A 13,640-nucleotide genomic window follows, 5' to 3' on the forward strand; every position below is an offset into this window, starting at 1 on the left:
CGGTGTCACTATGTAAAGTGTCATCACAGGGGAGCGTAAAAGGTATGTAAATGAAGAGAAAAGGCCTGCAGGAGAAAGCAGCCTGGAGGCTTAAATCATATCTGTAATGTTTTAAGTGTTTAAAGAGAATGGATTGACTCATGGTTTATGTAAGTAAAAAGGAGTAATGAAACCGAGCAGGACCCTGTGGGGCTCCTGGGCACGGAAGCTTTTCTATCCCCTGCTTTCTTTTTCTTTTTTCTTTATTTTTTTGGCTGCGCCCCGCGGCATGTGGGATCTTAGTTCCCCGACCAGGGATTGAACACGCACCCCCTGCAGGGGAAGGACGGAGTCTTAACCACTGGACCACCAGGGAAGTCCCCTGTCCCCCGTTTCTTGTAGGGAACAGACTCCAGCCTCCATGACCTTCCCTGAGTTCCAAAGGGCAGATTGGAACAGTCACTAATCCGGGAAGGAAAGGGATGCAAAGGCAAGGGAGGGGCAGCCACGAAACAATAGTGCAGCCTGGGGGCAGGGTCCTGGTTCCACCTCAGGGGATACACATATCAGTGTCTTTAAGCTATTTATTATAGAATTAAAACCCAACAAATGGAAGATGTCAGCATTTTTCATACCAGAGAAGCTCATCAACAAGATTAGCTGAGACCAGATCAGAGGAGTGCAAGCCCTGCACACACCCTAATCTTAACAGCAACCCCACCCTTGAAACATTGATAAAACTCATCAAATCCTCCCGGGTTGGGACATGATACAGTTTTTCAGGGCAGGAGCCTGCTGTGTCCCCCTTTGCCTGGCAAAGCAATAAAGCTATTCTTTTCTGCTTCCCCCAAATCTCTGTTTCCGAGATTCAATTTGGCGCCTGTGCACAGAGGCTGAGATTTCAGCATCAAGAGCTGACCCCCACATCCCTATGTCCCATCTCCCATACACATGCCCAAACTGCCCCTCAACTGGGGGAACAAGAAAGGAAACAGACTTGGCTGAGCTGGGCTTGCCCTTGGCGCTCTTCAACTCCTCTGGCCCTCCTGTGAGGGGGATATTCCATCCCCATTTCTCAGATGAGAAAACCAAGGCCCTGAGACCCGAACATCAAGAATGGATCCCAGGGCTTCCCTGGTGGCGCAGTGGCTGAGGGTCTGCCTGCCGCCTGTCGAAGCAGGGGACGCGGGTTCGTGCCCCGGTCTGGGAGGATCCCACGTGTCACGGGGCGGCTGGGCCCGTGAGCCATGGCCGTTGAGCCTGCGCTACGCAATGGGAGAGGCCACAACAGTGAGAGGCCCACATAGCAGGAAAAAAAAAAAAAAAAAAGAATGGATCCTCAAAACAGAGTCCTACTACAAAGCATAGGGAACCCTAGCCAATCTCCTGGGATAAACTTTAACGGAAAAAATATAAGAAAAAGAATGTCTCTATGTGTGTAACTGAGACACTTTGCTGTACAGCAGAGATCGGCACAGCACTGTCAATCAGCTATCCTTCAATTAAAACACCAACCTTACCTTGCTCCTGCCACACAACGCACTCCCACACAATCGGCACGTGTTTACAAAGCAGATCACATCCACTATTCTACCTGATCTCAGAACATCCCCCCAGATGCTAGTTTTCCACACTTGAGTAAAAATGATGCTAAGACTTGGCCAGGTCTTGGCTGTGCTAGGGGGGTTCACCCTCAAGACCCTAGACCTCATGCCCCGCTCCCCTGCCCACCGCCCCGTCACTCTGGAGTCTGGCCCGGGGACCAGGCGCCTGGCAGAGGGAGGATGGAAACACAGGGCCGCTAGCTGGGCCAGGTCAGGAGCTGCAGGCTGTGAGAGAGACGAGCTGCAATGGGCCTGAGACCGGGCCTGGGGGTGCAGCGGCGGCGACTAGGGGGGCAGGTCCCGTACGTGTGACCGTCACAGGCAGTGTTACCAGGTTTCTCATCTTTCAAGAGAAGACAGAGATCTGGATTTTTAAAAAATGGGAAATCTCCAATTTTAAAAAAACGTTGGAAACTAAAAAAACAACAGAAAAAGAAGTGTGCGCTAAAGAGAACAGCCACGGGCCAAATCCACGCCCCAGGCCTGAGACCTCTGCGTCCTGCTGGCATTGTGGGCCACGACTGGCCGGCAGGCCTGCCCTGGATTGGGTGCTGCCGGACGCCTGTCTAGGGACAGGCACGGGCCCAGCTGAGCGGGAGGACGGGCTTCCAAGGCAGCCGCAGGCGGTCAGGCTGTGCCCAGCACCCCGACTCTTCGGTTTTACAGGCAACATCTTATTCCCGGCTGTTCCGAGGTTGAAAAACAAGGAGCCCCCAGGGGATCAAAGATTCTTTAGATAACACACACAACAAATTGCATTTTACTTCGCTTTAATTAAAAAATATATAAATACATGCCAGGGGATTTTTTTTTTCTTAATAACAGGTTGAAAGAACAAAACAAACCCCAAACCTGCCGGGACTCCCCGTTCCTAGGTGGCAGGAGGCCTGCAGGTGGGTCGCAGGCTCAGCCCCAGCCCAGGGGTCAGGGGTGCTGCCTGGAGAGGAGCAAGTCTATGCCGGGCCCTCGGCAGTGGGGCACCCAGCCCTGCTCTGTGACACGGCCCCAAGAGGCCCTGCCCCTCAGGCCACAAGGGCTTTCCAGGGAGCAGGGAGAGTCCTCCGCGGCGGGGTGGCTGGAATCTGGAACGCGAGGTCTGCGTGGATGGGGCAGACCCCCACGGCCCCCAGATCCTGACCCCTCAGTGGCCAGTGGATGTCCGTACAGAAGGCTCGGGGCCTGGGCAGCCTTGCCTTGGAAGCCCTTGGAGGACGCTCCCCACAACCCAGGTTCCAGAGAGATCGGGAACACGAGGAGGAGAGCAGGCGGGACCAGTGTCTCCAAGCTCTCCCCCAGGCCCCGGGCTGACGAAGCACAGTCCTCGGGGCAGTCCCGGAAGGGCCTGGGAGCAGGCGGGCGGGCAGCCTTCCTTCCAGAGTTCCAGGCCAGGAACTACAGGCGGGGCCGCAGGCTGGGCACACAGTGTCCCCGTGCAGCGGGTGGGACGCAGGGCCCCCCCGTGCCCTGACCTCCCCAGGCTGCACCGCACACGTGGGACCCCCAGGAGAGAACATCCTCTCCTCAGGGCCGGCGCTGGGACAGGAGGCTCAGAAGTGGACCCACTTGTTCCAGTTGGCCTCGTGGGGGAAGGCGCGGCCCAGGCGGAGCGTGCAGTCCAGCGTGGGCTCGTAGAAGACCATGCGGCTCCCGCCCGGGCTGGGGGGCGTCTCTGCCTCTCCGCCCGCCGGCTTAGAGAAGAGCGAGACGGCCGGGAGCTTTCTCAGCTGGCGCTTCTGAACGCAGCCGAGGGATTCCAGGCCCTGCAGATGACACAGACAGACCGGTTCACAGGGGCATTCGAGGACCACGTCCTCTGTGCCCGGAGCTGCTCCCAGAACAAACACCTGAACCTGGTCTTGAGAGACGAGTAGGGATTGAACAGGGGGGTTTAGGCAAAAACCCAGGGCAAGAGAGAGAAGCGCGTGACCAGCATCTGTACAGCGGCCGTGTGTTGAGCAGGGGTTGCAGGCCAGCTTCCAGATGGGGTTCTGTTTGGCCCAGACCTGCTGTAAAGCGCGGGGAATTTCACACTGAACTTCCCGTTTCCACTTCTGTGGAAAAGCTGGAGGCCCAGGGTACACAGGGCCGGAGCGCACGGCGGCCATCAGGCTGGGCGGCCATCAGGCTGAGCGGCCCTCAGGAGGCCGCGAGCACGTCTCCAGCTATCCTGCCACCCACGGGGGCTTGTCACTCACTACTCACCTGTCCCTGTGGGCCTGTGAGCCTGAGCCCTGGTCTAGAGAAAGGGTCAGAGGCAAGACCCCGGGAACGCCAACATGTAGGCCTGGGCAGCAGCTCGGGGCTGGGAAAGGGTGCTGTGAGGGACGGCCTGGGGACAGGAACCCAGGGCAGGGGTGGGGGATGTGGGAGGCTGGGCGCCAGCAGCGCTAAAGGGCACAGAGGCCAGAGGCAGGAGGACAGAAGCGGGCGTGGGGCTCGGCCAGCGCCGTGGCCTCAGAGGGCAGTGGGGCTGACGGGGCGTGGGGAGTAAGCAGTGCGGGGGACACCTGGGGCCCGAGGCTCTTCTGAGGAGCCTGGCTGTCTGCCAGGAGGCCAGTGCACCCCCGCGGGCCAAGCCTGTACGTGGCGGCCACACCCTCGAGCTCAGCCAATGCGCCCACCAACCCTGGTCCTCTGAGACTCAAGCCCAGACCCAGGAAGAGGGAGCTGCAGTGGGGGACGGGGACCCAGTCACACCTGGAGCAGCTCGAGCACGGCGAGGGGCTGCAGGACGCCCTCGTAGTGCTGCAGCAGGCAGCTCTCGGGCACGCCGGGCCTGGTCATGATGTGGTGCAGCATGCCCTCCATCATGCCCTTGATCACAGGCGTGTTCAGGCGGCCGTCCACGATGCGCCACGGGCGCCCGATGAAGCGGATGCGCTCACAGTCCCTGCGGGGTGGGCACACGGGTGTCAGGCTCGCACGGTCCCAGCTCCGGGGATGGGACACCAAGGCTCAGGGAGGTCTGGCGCCTGGCCTGGGGCTCAGGGCTGGGGCCCGTCTCCCTCTTGCTCTTCCACCTCCCCCTCCCCCATCTGGACAGACGGGGTCCCAGCCCCACTGCCCACGAGTGCCGGACCCACATCACCACACACTGGCGGGGGCAGGGGGATGGGGGCGGGGGAAGTGCTAGGACCTCTGGATTTACCAGCTCCATCTGGGACCCGGGCGACTGGCTGCCTCGCCTTCTGACCAAGTTCTCAGGTCTGTACTCAAAAGTTCTACTTCTGTGCTGTATAAGGGGGTTCCAGACACACTTTCCTTAGAAGGTTTCTGCTAAAAGCTTAACCAGTGACTGGTCTGACACACAGGGTCCCGGCGTGAGACAAGCCCCAGGGTAGCTGGACACTTGGCTCTGACCGCGTGACTGGGCCCTGGCGGGGGGCGACATCTAAGCTGGGAGAGCACGGCCCCGCCAACCTGAGGGTGATGTACACACTGGGGCAGGCGCCCCCTCGCCAGAAAGGCTTTTGTGACACCCACTGCTCCCGACGGACCGGGCGCTCCAGCAGTCAGCATGCTGGCCCTCGTCCACCACGTGCAAGGAGCACCTGCCTGGCCCCCCAGGGAGCGGGACCAATAGTCCCTCCCATGTCCCGGACCCCTGTGCCACACAGATCTCTGTGAAAGGCCTTCACGTAATAACTGATCTTGGACCCTGGGGACAACCCCCAAGGCCCTCACCGCTCCCCCCGGCCCAGGCCACCTGAGTCCGAAGCACACCCACCTTTCCCACGCTGCCTGGGAGAGGCCCCCGGCCGCAGAACCGTCCGCCAAACCTGTCAAGAGAGAAAGGGTGTGGGAGACTGAAGAAGGTGAGGCCCATCTCTCCCTCCCTCATTCATCCCGCAAGTCCTTCTGGGTCTGGGGATAAAGCAGTGAACAAAGCAACAGCAATCCCGCTCCTCAGAGCCTTCACCCCGGGGCGGCGGGGCGTGGCGGGCAAAGCCTGCGTGCCCAGGACGACACGGGACAGGTGGCAGGGTGCAAGTGTGCAGCCGTGCTCAGGGCACGAGGACGCCCCGCCCCGGGGAGCGGCGAGCGCCGAAAGCCCTGACTGCAGAGCTGGGGGTGTGAAACCCTTGGGCAAAGACATCCCAGAGGATTATAGCATGGGAGAGGAAAACGGGGCACCTGCCAGGCCCCTGGGGAGGCCAGAGCCCTCCCCTTTCTGCTTCCTGACAGGGATGCTTCAGGAAACACCTCTTTCCAGAACCAAGAGCGCCCTGTCCTCATGATTCACAGGTCGTTTAGGAGCATCTGAGGCCTCTGCCCTCTAGTGGAGATACGAGTGTCAATAGGCAAGAGCTTCCCCCTCGAAGCTGAGGCCGTGAAAAGCTGATGTAAAGGCCCCTTCTGTGGCTGCAGCAGGTTCCTGGCCCATCGGGCCCCGTGATAGAGAATGGGCGGGTGGGGGAAGGTGGTGTGGGGGACAGGGTTTGGTACCTCTGGGGTCTTCAGGGCCCTCCGGAAGCTGGGCCTGACAGCTCAGCTGCTCTCGGCCTGGGGAGTTGGGTACCCCGACACCCTCTTGGTCCTCTGGCCTGCCTTCCGATGCTCTGGGGGAAGGCTCCCTCACGCCTGTGTCCTCAGGAGCTGTGGGCAGGGCGGGCACCTGGGTTTCTGGTTCTTCTGCTCTGGGCCCCAGGCTGGGGGCCAAACGCACGTCCTGGAGTGTGGGCCTCTTTGTGGGGGGCTCCGGGGCACTCTCGGGGTCGGCGCCCCTGCCCTGGCTGTCCACATCTGCACCGGCCCAGCTGGCACGCCTCTTGGCGCTCAGGGGGCCCTGAGAAGGTGATGCCTGTCTCTCAGAGGGGCTGTCCTCGCTGGAAGGCCCCTCGGGGGGTCTGGCCTGGGGATCTTCTCTTTGAGGGTCAGCGCCCTCCTCTTTGTCTTTTAGCCGCACCGAGTGCAGGAGCCAGGGCTCGGCAGAGGCCATGGACACCAGGCGAGCGGTGTTGCCGCCGACTTCCAGCACCTGCTGCTGCTCTAAGAGGTCCTAGGAAAAGCAGGAGACACAGGCGTCTGTAGAGATCCCCAGGGTCATCGGGGTCCCCTTCCCCTGCCTGAGGTGTTTAAGCGTTCTGAGCAGTGGCCAGCCCAGCTCCTTCAGGACAGGTGGCTCCGCCTGCGCCCTCAAAGCTGATGTGACCTTCCAAGTCTCCTTCTGCCTGGCCAGCTCCTCCTAGACTTAACACCCCAAGGGTTACCAAGTTCTTCTGCAAAAGCCATAATTATTCCCAAGTGAAGGACAGTGACTCCTTCCCTCGTTCACCACGCCCTCTTCCCACGACCTTGTTCTTATCTATGAGCTGCACCAACTCTGGGCAGCACACGGGGATTCACCAACATCTTTTTCTTTTTTATTAAAAAACCCACAAGTCAAGATTCAAGGAGTTTGCCCCTGTTCACAGCCTGGACGCAGGACTCACGCCCACATCACGCGGGTCTGGGGAGGGTTAGCTGCGCACGCGCCACTAGGGCCCCGTGCTGGACACCAGGGAACAGAGGGAGCTGCCGGCCCCTCGCCTCTCGGCAGCCAGTGGGATCCGCTGCCTGGGCTCCAGCACCGGGGCCTGGGGAAAATCCTCACCCTCCCTCCCAGGGCCCCAGAGGCACCATGAGTTTTAAGAACAATCCAACACCAAGTGAAAGGTACTCAACAGCCCTCTTGTATTTCCTGTATGGGTAAGAACTCCTTTGATAATGACAAGTATCGACTTCCACCCCCTCCCCGCTGCCCCAAGAACACACAGCAAGGCAGGCACCTTGCAACATCAGTAACACACAACATCGATGACAACTGACACGCGGGAGGGCAAGCCAGGTCCCGGGGCACTTGATCTAAAAGGTCCAACTCTTCTCACATTCTTCGGGTTCAAGGGTCACTGATGAAAATGGGTCCGGGTGGGGAAAGCTGTAACCAAGCAGGACCCTACGGGGCCTTTGTGGGGCAGGCCTTTCCCCCACATCCTCTGCTTTAGCTCCTCTCTGAAGTACCCAGGTAACAGTATCTGGTGCACTTTCCTGAGTTGTTTTACAGAGGCGAACCACACACCCCACCCCCACCCCATCAAATGGAAGAAATTTAAATTTGCAGTCCCCAGACCTACTGGCACCTAAGGACTGACAATGTTAACTAACCCCTGGGACACCCCCCTGTTCCCTCACCATCAGCCAATCAGAGAACTGTACACGAGCTGATCACGAACCCTGAGACCCCTCTCCCTCCCCTGGCCTTTAAAAGTGCTTTGCTAAAACCTTTCAGAGAGCTCGGGGCTTGCTGGGGCATGAGCCACCTGTCTCCTTGCAGGGCCCTGCAGTAAACCTTTCTCCCCTCCAAACTCCGACGTTTCGGCTTGTCGGGCCTCATTGCGCGTCAGGCACGTGGACTTGCGCTAACAAAGTGGTGAGTACTGTGGAGCAGGTGCAGGGTACCTGGAGACAGCAGAGAGCTGGGGAGGACAAGGCCCATGGCTTGGGGGGGGCTCCGGCCAGCTGTGCTGAAGAAGCAGGGCCCAGAGTGGCCAGACCTTCTAACGTTCAGGAGAAGCTGGCAATATTTCAGGCAAGATCTCCTGTCTTCAATGTTGACAACGAATCCAGCTTTTGAAAAAATTCCACTACGTGCCCCAAGCCAAGCCCACCCGCAGCGTGCGTCTGGCCCGTGAGTTGCTACTTCTGGTCTGGCTACCACAGGCTGCCTGAGAGCACTGCTCACCTGGACGTAGTCTGCGAAGGTCCGGGAGCGCTCCCCATCTGTCCTCGCCAAGGCGGAGAACCTTCGGCGCAACTCCTCCCTGTCCACCCCGAAGCAGCCGGCCGCTGCGATGGCCCCCTGGACTTCCAGGGCGGCGGCCACGTCTCTGGGTTTGTACCCAGACAGCGCCAGCTGGTGGGCGAACTCTTCCAAGCTGCAGGTGTCCTCCTGCCTGTTTATCAGCCTGGTGAATGTGTCAGGGAGGCAGGAGGTTCCCACCATCAGCTCTTCCAGAGAAGTGACTGTGGAGACCAGGAGGACCAGAATCAGCCCTGAGAAGCCCCTCCCCCACCAGACCAGTGTACAGGCGATGCCGAGGCAGGTCATGCTCCCACACCGACTCACTGCTCCCCAGATGTCCAGGGGTTGCCTTCTGGGTGGACACGGTCGGGCCCCTGGCAGTCGGGCGCCTGATACATGCCGCCCTGGGCCCTTGACTGCAGCCCACGCAATCCCCAGAGCCAGTATGATTCTCTCGTTCAAGACTCACAGGGAAGGGCTCAAAGGCGGGGCTGGGGTCTGAGAGCCAGAACCCTAGAGCTCTGGAGGGAGCGGGGTGGCCCTCCACTCAGGCTGCCCGGGCCCCACCCTTCCTGATGCTCCCATGTCCACGGCTCGCAGACCCCGTGAGATACGCCGGGACCCCTCCATGAGTCCCGACTTTTGTTCACACCAGCCACGGCTGGTTTCTGGTGCTTCCTGTACAAGGTGTCTCTGCTCAGACCACAGGCTACAGGTCATCACATTTTTGCCTGGGCCAAGCTCCTGACACAGCACAGAATACTGACTGTGGTTGTGAAGGTAAACACCTCAACACGTGAAAATAAAGGCAAGTCAGACAGAGCAGGAAAGGGGTAGGAAAGGGGAAGAGAAGTGCAGGGACGAGGCCCTAATATTCTCGTTTTACGTGGAGGGAGGAGAGACTGCCAGAAATTAAGGGTGCAGGGAATGGAGGTTTAAGCAAGTCATTATCGTCTCAAGGGCAATCAACAGAAAGAACTCAGAAAAGTGTAAAAATTGGAAGTAAAGGAGATGAGATGATGAATATAAGCAGAATACTCGTCTTTCACAGCAAGAGGTCGAAAGACAACACTCAGGCAAAGAGACCATGGTGAGCGCTACCCACACGGTGGGCACAGCCCGGGCTCCCCGAGCGGGCCACTCAGGACTCGCGCCCTCTGCGCCGGCGGCTGCGGACAGCAGGGCTTTTCCTTTGCTTTCCGCTTTGGCTCAGTCAGTGGTGGCTGCCGCACGTGGCCTTGGGAGCCTGGCCGTGAGCCCCAGGTCTGGGCCGCGAGGCAGCTGGGGGGGCACTCACCAGCGGCTCCGAGCCCGGTGGGCTTCGGGGTGCAGCGCAGCCGGAGCTTGACCCGGCAGGAGTTCACCACGATGCTGTCGCTGGGGTTGAGGTTGCGGTTGCTGACGATGCCGGGGGCGCAGCAGCCCTTCATCAGCAGGTAGTTGGTGTGGGAGGCCTGGCGGGCTTTCACCTCGATGCTCCGGCGCTTGGCCCCTGAGCCTTCGTCCAGGTCTTCCTCTTCATCCTCGTCCTCTTCCAAGGCGCCGTCCTTTCCCAGGCTAGGAGCAGAAAACGGACCTGGACGACGGAGCCCAGCCAAGCCTTCTGCTGGTCTGGCCGCCCCCTCAGAGAGCGGCGCTCCGACCACAGACAAAGCCCTGGCATCCGGCTGTGAGGTCAGGTCAGCACAGACTGCGCTCCAGATTCATCTCCCTCGTCCACCTTCCATACCCGCCCCCCACCCCACGTCCCTATACCTGTGTCTCTGCAAGGGCTGTCCCTTCGGCCTGGAAGCCCTTCCTAGTCTCTGTCCAAAAATGCCTGCTTTTCCATTAAGTCCCAATTCAGCTGTTACAGCCTCAAGGAACCTTTAACGACCCCCCTGCTCTGCCTACCCCACCCTCCGTGCCACACTGTTCTGGGTCCTTCTCTTTGGTGTGGCCCAGTCACCCCCTCCTCTGGCTCCCCCGGCGCCCAGAGGCACCAGCAGAAGGTGCTGCACTGGACACCGTACTGGAATCCCTGGTTCACAGATCCGTGAGGCCCCGACCCGGGAGCTCCCGGAAGGCACTGCCGATACCCACACAATGCCAAGCACAACGCAGAGAAACGCAGCACGTGTTTGCTGAGAATAAAAACCAGATGACGGAGGAAATAAAATTGCAGATGCCACAGCCTGAGAGGAAATGATGGTTCCCAAAGCCCCCGACGGTGCTCAGACCAGCAGCCCAGCGGCTGCCCTGGCTCTTACCTCTTAATGACCTCGTTCTCCACCATTGAACTGTCCACCACAACGATCTGCTCTGGGATCCTGACGTCCATGGAAACAAGGCCCAAAGAGAAAAGGGTCAGGACGGCCACACAGTGTCCTCCAGGGCCGTCCAAAGAAAATGCCACCAGGTCGCTCGTGGAGTCGTTATTATCCTGGTCTTTGAAGGAAAAATTATCAGGCTGGTCCAACTTGCCGGCAGCCCGGATTCTGTCGAAGAACTGGAATGATTCTGTGCAGATGGTACTCGGAAATCGCCACGTGAAAATCCTACGCAGAAAGAGAAGGGAAGGGCCTTTCTGAGGACAGGGTGCTGGAGGCCTTGGTGCGGACGGGCTGCTGGAGGCCTCGGTGCGGACGGGCTGCTGGAGGCCTTGGTGCGGATGGGCTGAGGGCACTTCAAACCTCGCCGTCAACACTAAACACACCGGCTTCTCCCTGGAAGCCCTGTTTTCCATCTCAGATGAAGATGCTGCACCTTTTCATCTAACCCAACACCCTAGGCCTCGCGGTACCAAATTGGGGAAGACGAATGTGCTTTCTGTAATCATCTTTACACAAGGCAAGCCCTGAACCCCTACAGAGGAGAAGGGACATGCGTGTGTTCGATCTCACAGTCTCCACTCGGAGCCTGCAGTCAAGCCCTTGCCTCTGTCCAGACCCTGTAACAACCTCTTGCTGACGTGCCGCAGACTGGGTCTAAAAAGTACATGATGGGGTTTCCCTGGTGGCGCAGCGGTTAAGAATCCGCCTGCCAATGCAGGGGACACGGGTTCGAGCCCTGGTCCAGGAAGCTCCCACATGCCAAGGAGCAACTAAGCCCGTGTGCCACAACTACCAACTCTGCGCTCTAGAGCCCTCAAGCCACAACTACTGAGCCTGCGTGCCACAACTACTGAAACCCACGTGCCTAGAGCCCGTGCTCCCCAACAAGAGAAGCCACCGCAATGAGAAGCCCACACGCAGCAACAAAGACCCAACGCAGCCCAAAATAAATAAATAAATAAATTTATATATATATAAAAAGAGCAACTTAAAAAAACCCAAAAAGTACACGATGGCTTCCAAATGAAGTGTGTGAGCCTGTAAGGCAGGCAGCCTGGTACAGCTCGGAGCCGTGAAGATTAGGACCGAGGTTATGCCCAGCCGGGAGGGTGCACTTTTAGCTGGTCTAATTATTAGAAACTCCCCAATTTGATGGGAAAAAGGGAAACAAACTACCTACAAAATTGGTAAAATACCCCAACACAAAATACGGCAAGCATTGACCTTATTCCCATAGAAGGGGGGACAGACATTGATGAGAAACTTGGTCCCAGAGGCTGTGTCTCGCGAGGCCCAGGCCGCCCTGCTCTCTGATGAAGAGGGACGCCCATCACTTCCGCTCACCTGTGCTCCTCTCCGCAGACAGGCCCCGCCCTCCCCGTGCTCACCTGTGGTAGGTCTGGGACAACTGGTAGGACATGGGCGCGAAGGGCAGAGCACGGTTTTTCTTGGGGCCCAGCGTGTGGTTGACCCGGCGCCGGTTGACCAAGCTCCTCTTCTGGTACTCCACGAAGGCCTTCACCAGGATGTGGTCCTTGTACTCCCGGTAGAGGCGGAACGTCTGTAACACAGCAGGCCGTGCGTGAACAGGGCTCTCCAGCCGGCGGGGGCAAGACCCAGATGTGGACGCACAAAGCCACAGCTGATCATTGATGGAGGAAGCGGTTGGCGGTGGGGGAGAGCCCGGAGGAAGCCCGCATCCCGACGGTCGGCCTGCACCCACCTTCACGTCACCTCAGAGAGTACAGAGAACAGGCAACTGCAGGGAAAGGCGGATGCCTATTTCTCTGGCTGCAAAGACGCTGGGAGCTGACGCAGGATCATCTCTGATACCACTGTATCCCTTACCACGACCTAACCCATCAGCATGTCTGCTGGGCTCTACCCCCAAAATACGTTCCCAGACGCATCTGGTCTGCGCCATCTCCACTGCCACCATCTGGGCCACGCCACCATCGTTTCTCCCCGTGGCCCCCTGCCCCCAGCCCGGCCACTCTGCACAGCAGCCAAAGTAGCCCTTCGATGCCTACATCAGACCACACGTTCCTTCCCTGCCTCGAAGCCCCGATGGCATCTGTCTGCAGGGGGAACTCTCAGTCCTCACTAGGCTTGACGAGACCCCCGTGAGTAGGACCCGGTCCACCACCCTGGCCTTGACTCCTACAGTAAGTGCAGCCCTTGCTTACCACCCTCCAGCCTCACCCGCTTCCTGAACAAGCCAAGGCACTGCCGCCTCGGGGCCTTTGCACTTCCCGCTCCCAGTTCTCGGACAGCACACTCCCCCAGTCTCTACGTGGCTGACTTCCTAACATTCAGCTCTCAGCTCACACACTTCCCCTCAAAGGCCAAATCCTCCTCCGTCCTGCTCCTCTGCAGTCAACTCAATTACATTAACCCATAGTAACTGTGTCTACCTGAAACGATCTCATTTGTTTATTCACTGTCACTCTCTTCCAGAAGAACACAGACCCGACTCGTACTGCTGCCCCCGCAGGCACCTGGCACCCAGCATGGGGCAAAACGGAGGGCGGTGTCGGGTCCTGGGTGCCGAGGCTCCCCCCGTGGGCCACGCCGCCATGGCTCCCTGGCTCGCAGATGTGGAGCCCGCCCAGAGGGGCAGCAACTCAGAGGACTGCGGGACCGGCAGTCCCGTCACTCCAGTTTTCCGAACAGCGCTGGTTCAGTCAATTGACAGCAAATGTCGAGTACACACCAGCCTCCAGGAAAGTTCAAAGCACTGGCCAAGAAAACCTGCAGGCATGGTCTGAGAATCCTGGCTTAGCAAGTTCTCTGCTGCACTGACCCCGGGACCCGAGGGTGACAGGAGACTGAGGCTCACCGGCTTCCAGGGATCTTCCGAGGCCACACTGCTGGGAGGGGCGGGACCAGGGAGAGGACGAGGTCTCATCCTCGAGCCAGTGGCCAGGGGACTGGGAGTCAAGTGGTGGTCAGTTGGGGTGCTGG

General features: G+C 59.1%; 1 protein-coding gene across 1 annotated transcript in view; it reads right to left on the reverse strand.

Annotated features, from left to right (window-relative positions):
• Positions 1–2,344: 2,344 nt before the first annotated feature.
• GTF3C1 (general transcription factor IIIC subunit 1) overlaps positions 2,345–13,640 on the reverse strand; it is a 72,573-nt gene continuing 61,277 nt past the window's right edge. Inside the window, exons 30-37 of the mRNA XM_060031961.1 lie at positions 12,065–12,237; positions 10,614–10,901; positions 9,662–9,921; positions 8,305–8,585; positions 6,030–6,582; positions 5,311–5,362; positions 4,281–4,473; positions 2,345–3,343 (exon numbers count right to left, since the gene is read on the reverse strand). Of these exons, the coding sequence (XP_059887944.1) occupies positions 3,131–3,343; positions 4,281–4,473; positions 5,311–5,362; positions 6,030–6,582; positions 8,305–8,585; positions 9,662–9,921; positions 10,614–10,901; positions 12,065–12,237 (2,013 nt within the window). The 3' untranslated portion in view covers positions 2,345–3,130. The remainder of the gene's footprint in view (positions 3,344–4,280; positions 4,474–5,310; positions 5,363–6,029; positions 6,583–8,304; positions 8,586–9,661; positions 9,922–10,613; positions 10,902–12,064; positions 12,238–13,640) is intronic.

This window comes from Delphinus delphis, chromosome 15 (genome assembly GCF_949987515.2).
Source record: "Delphinus delphis chromosome 15, mDelDel1.2, whole genome shotgun sequence".
NCBI classification, from domain to species: Eukaryota; Metazoa; Chordata; class Mammalia; order Artiodactyla; family Delphinidae; genus Delphinus; species Delphinus delphis.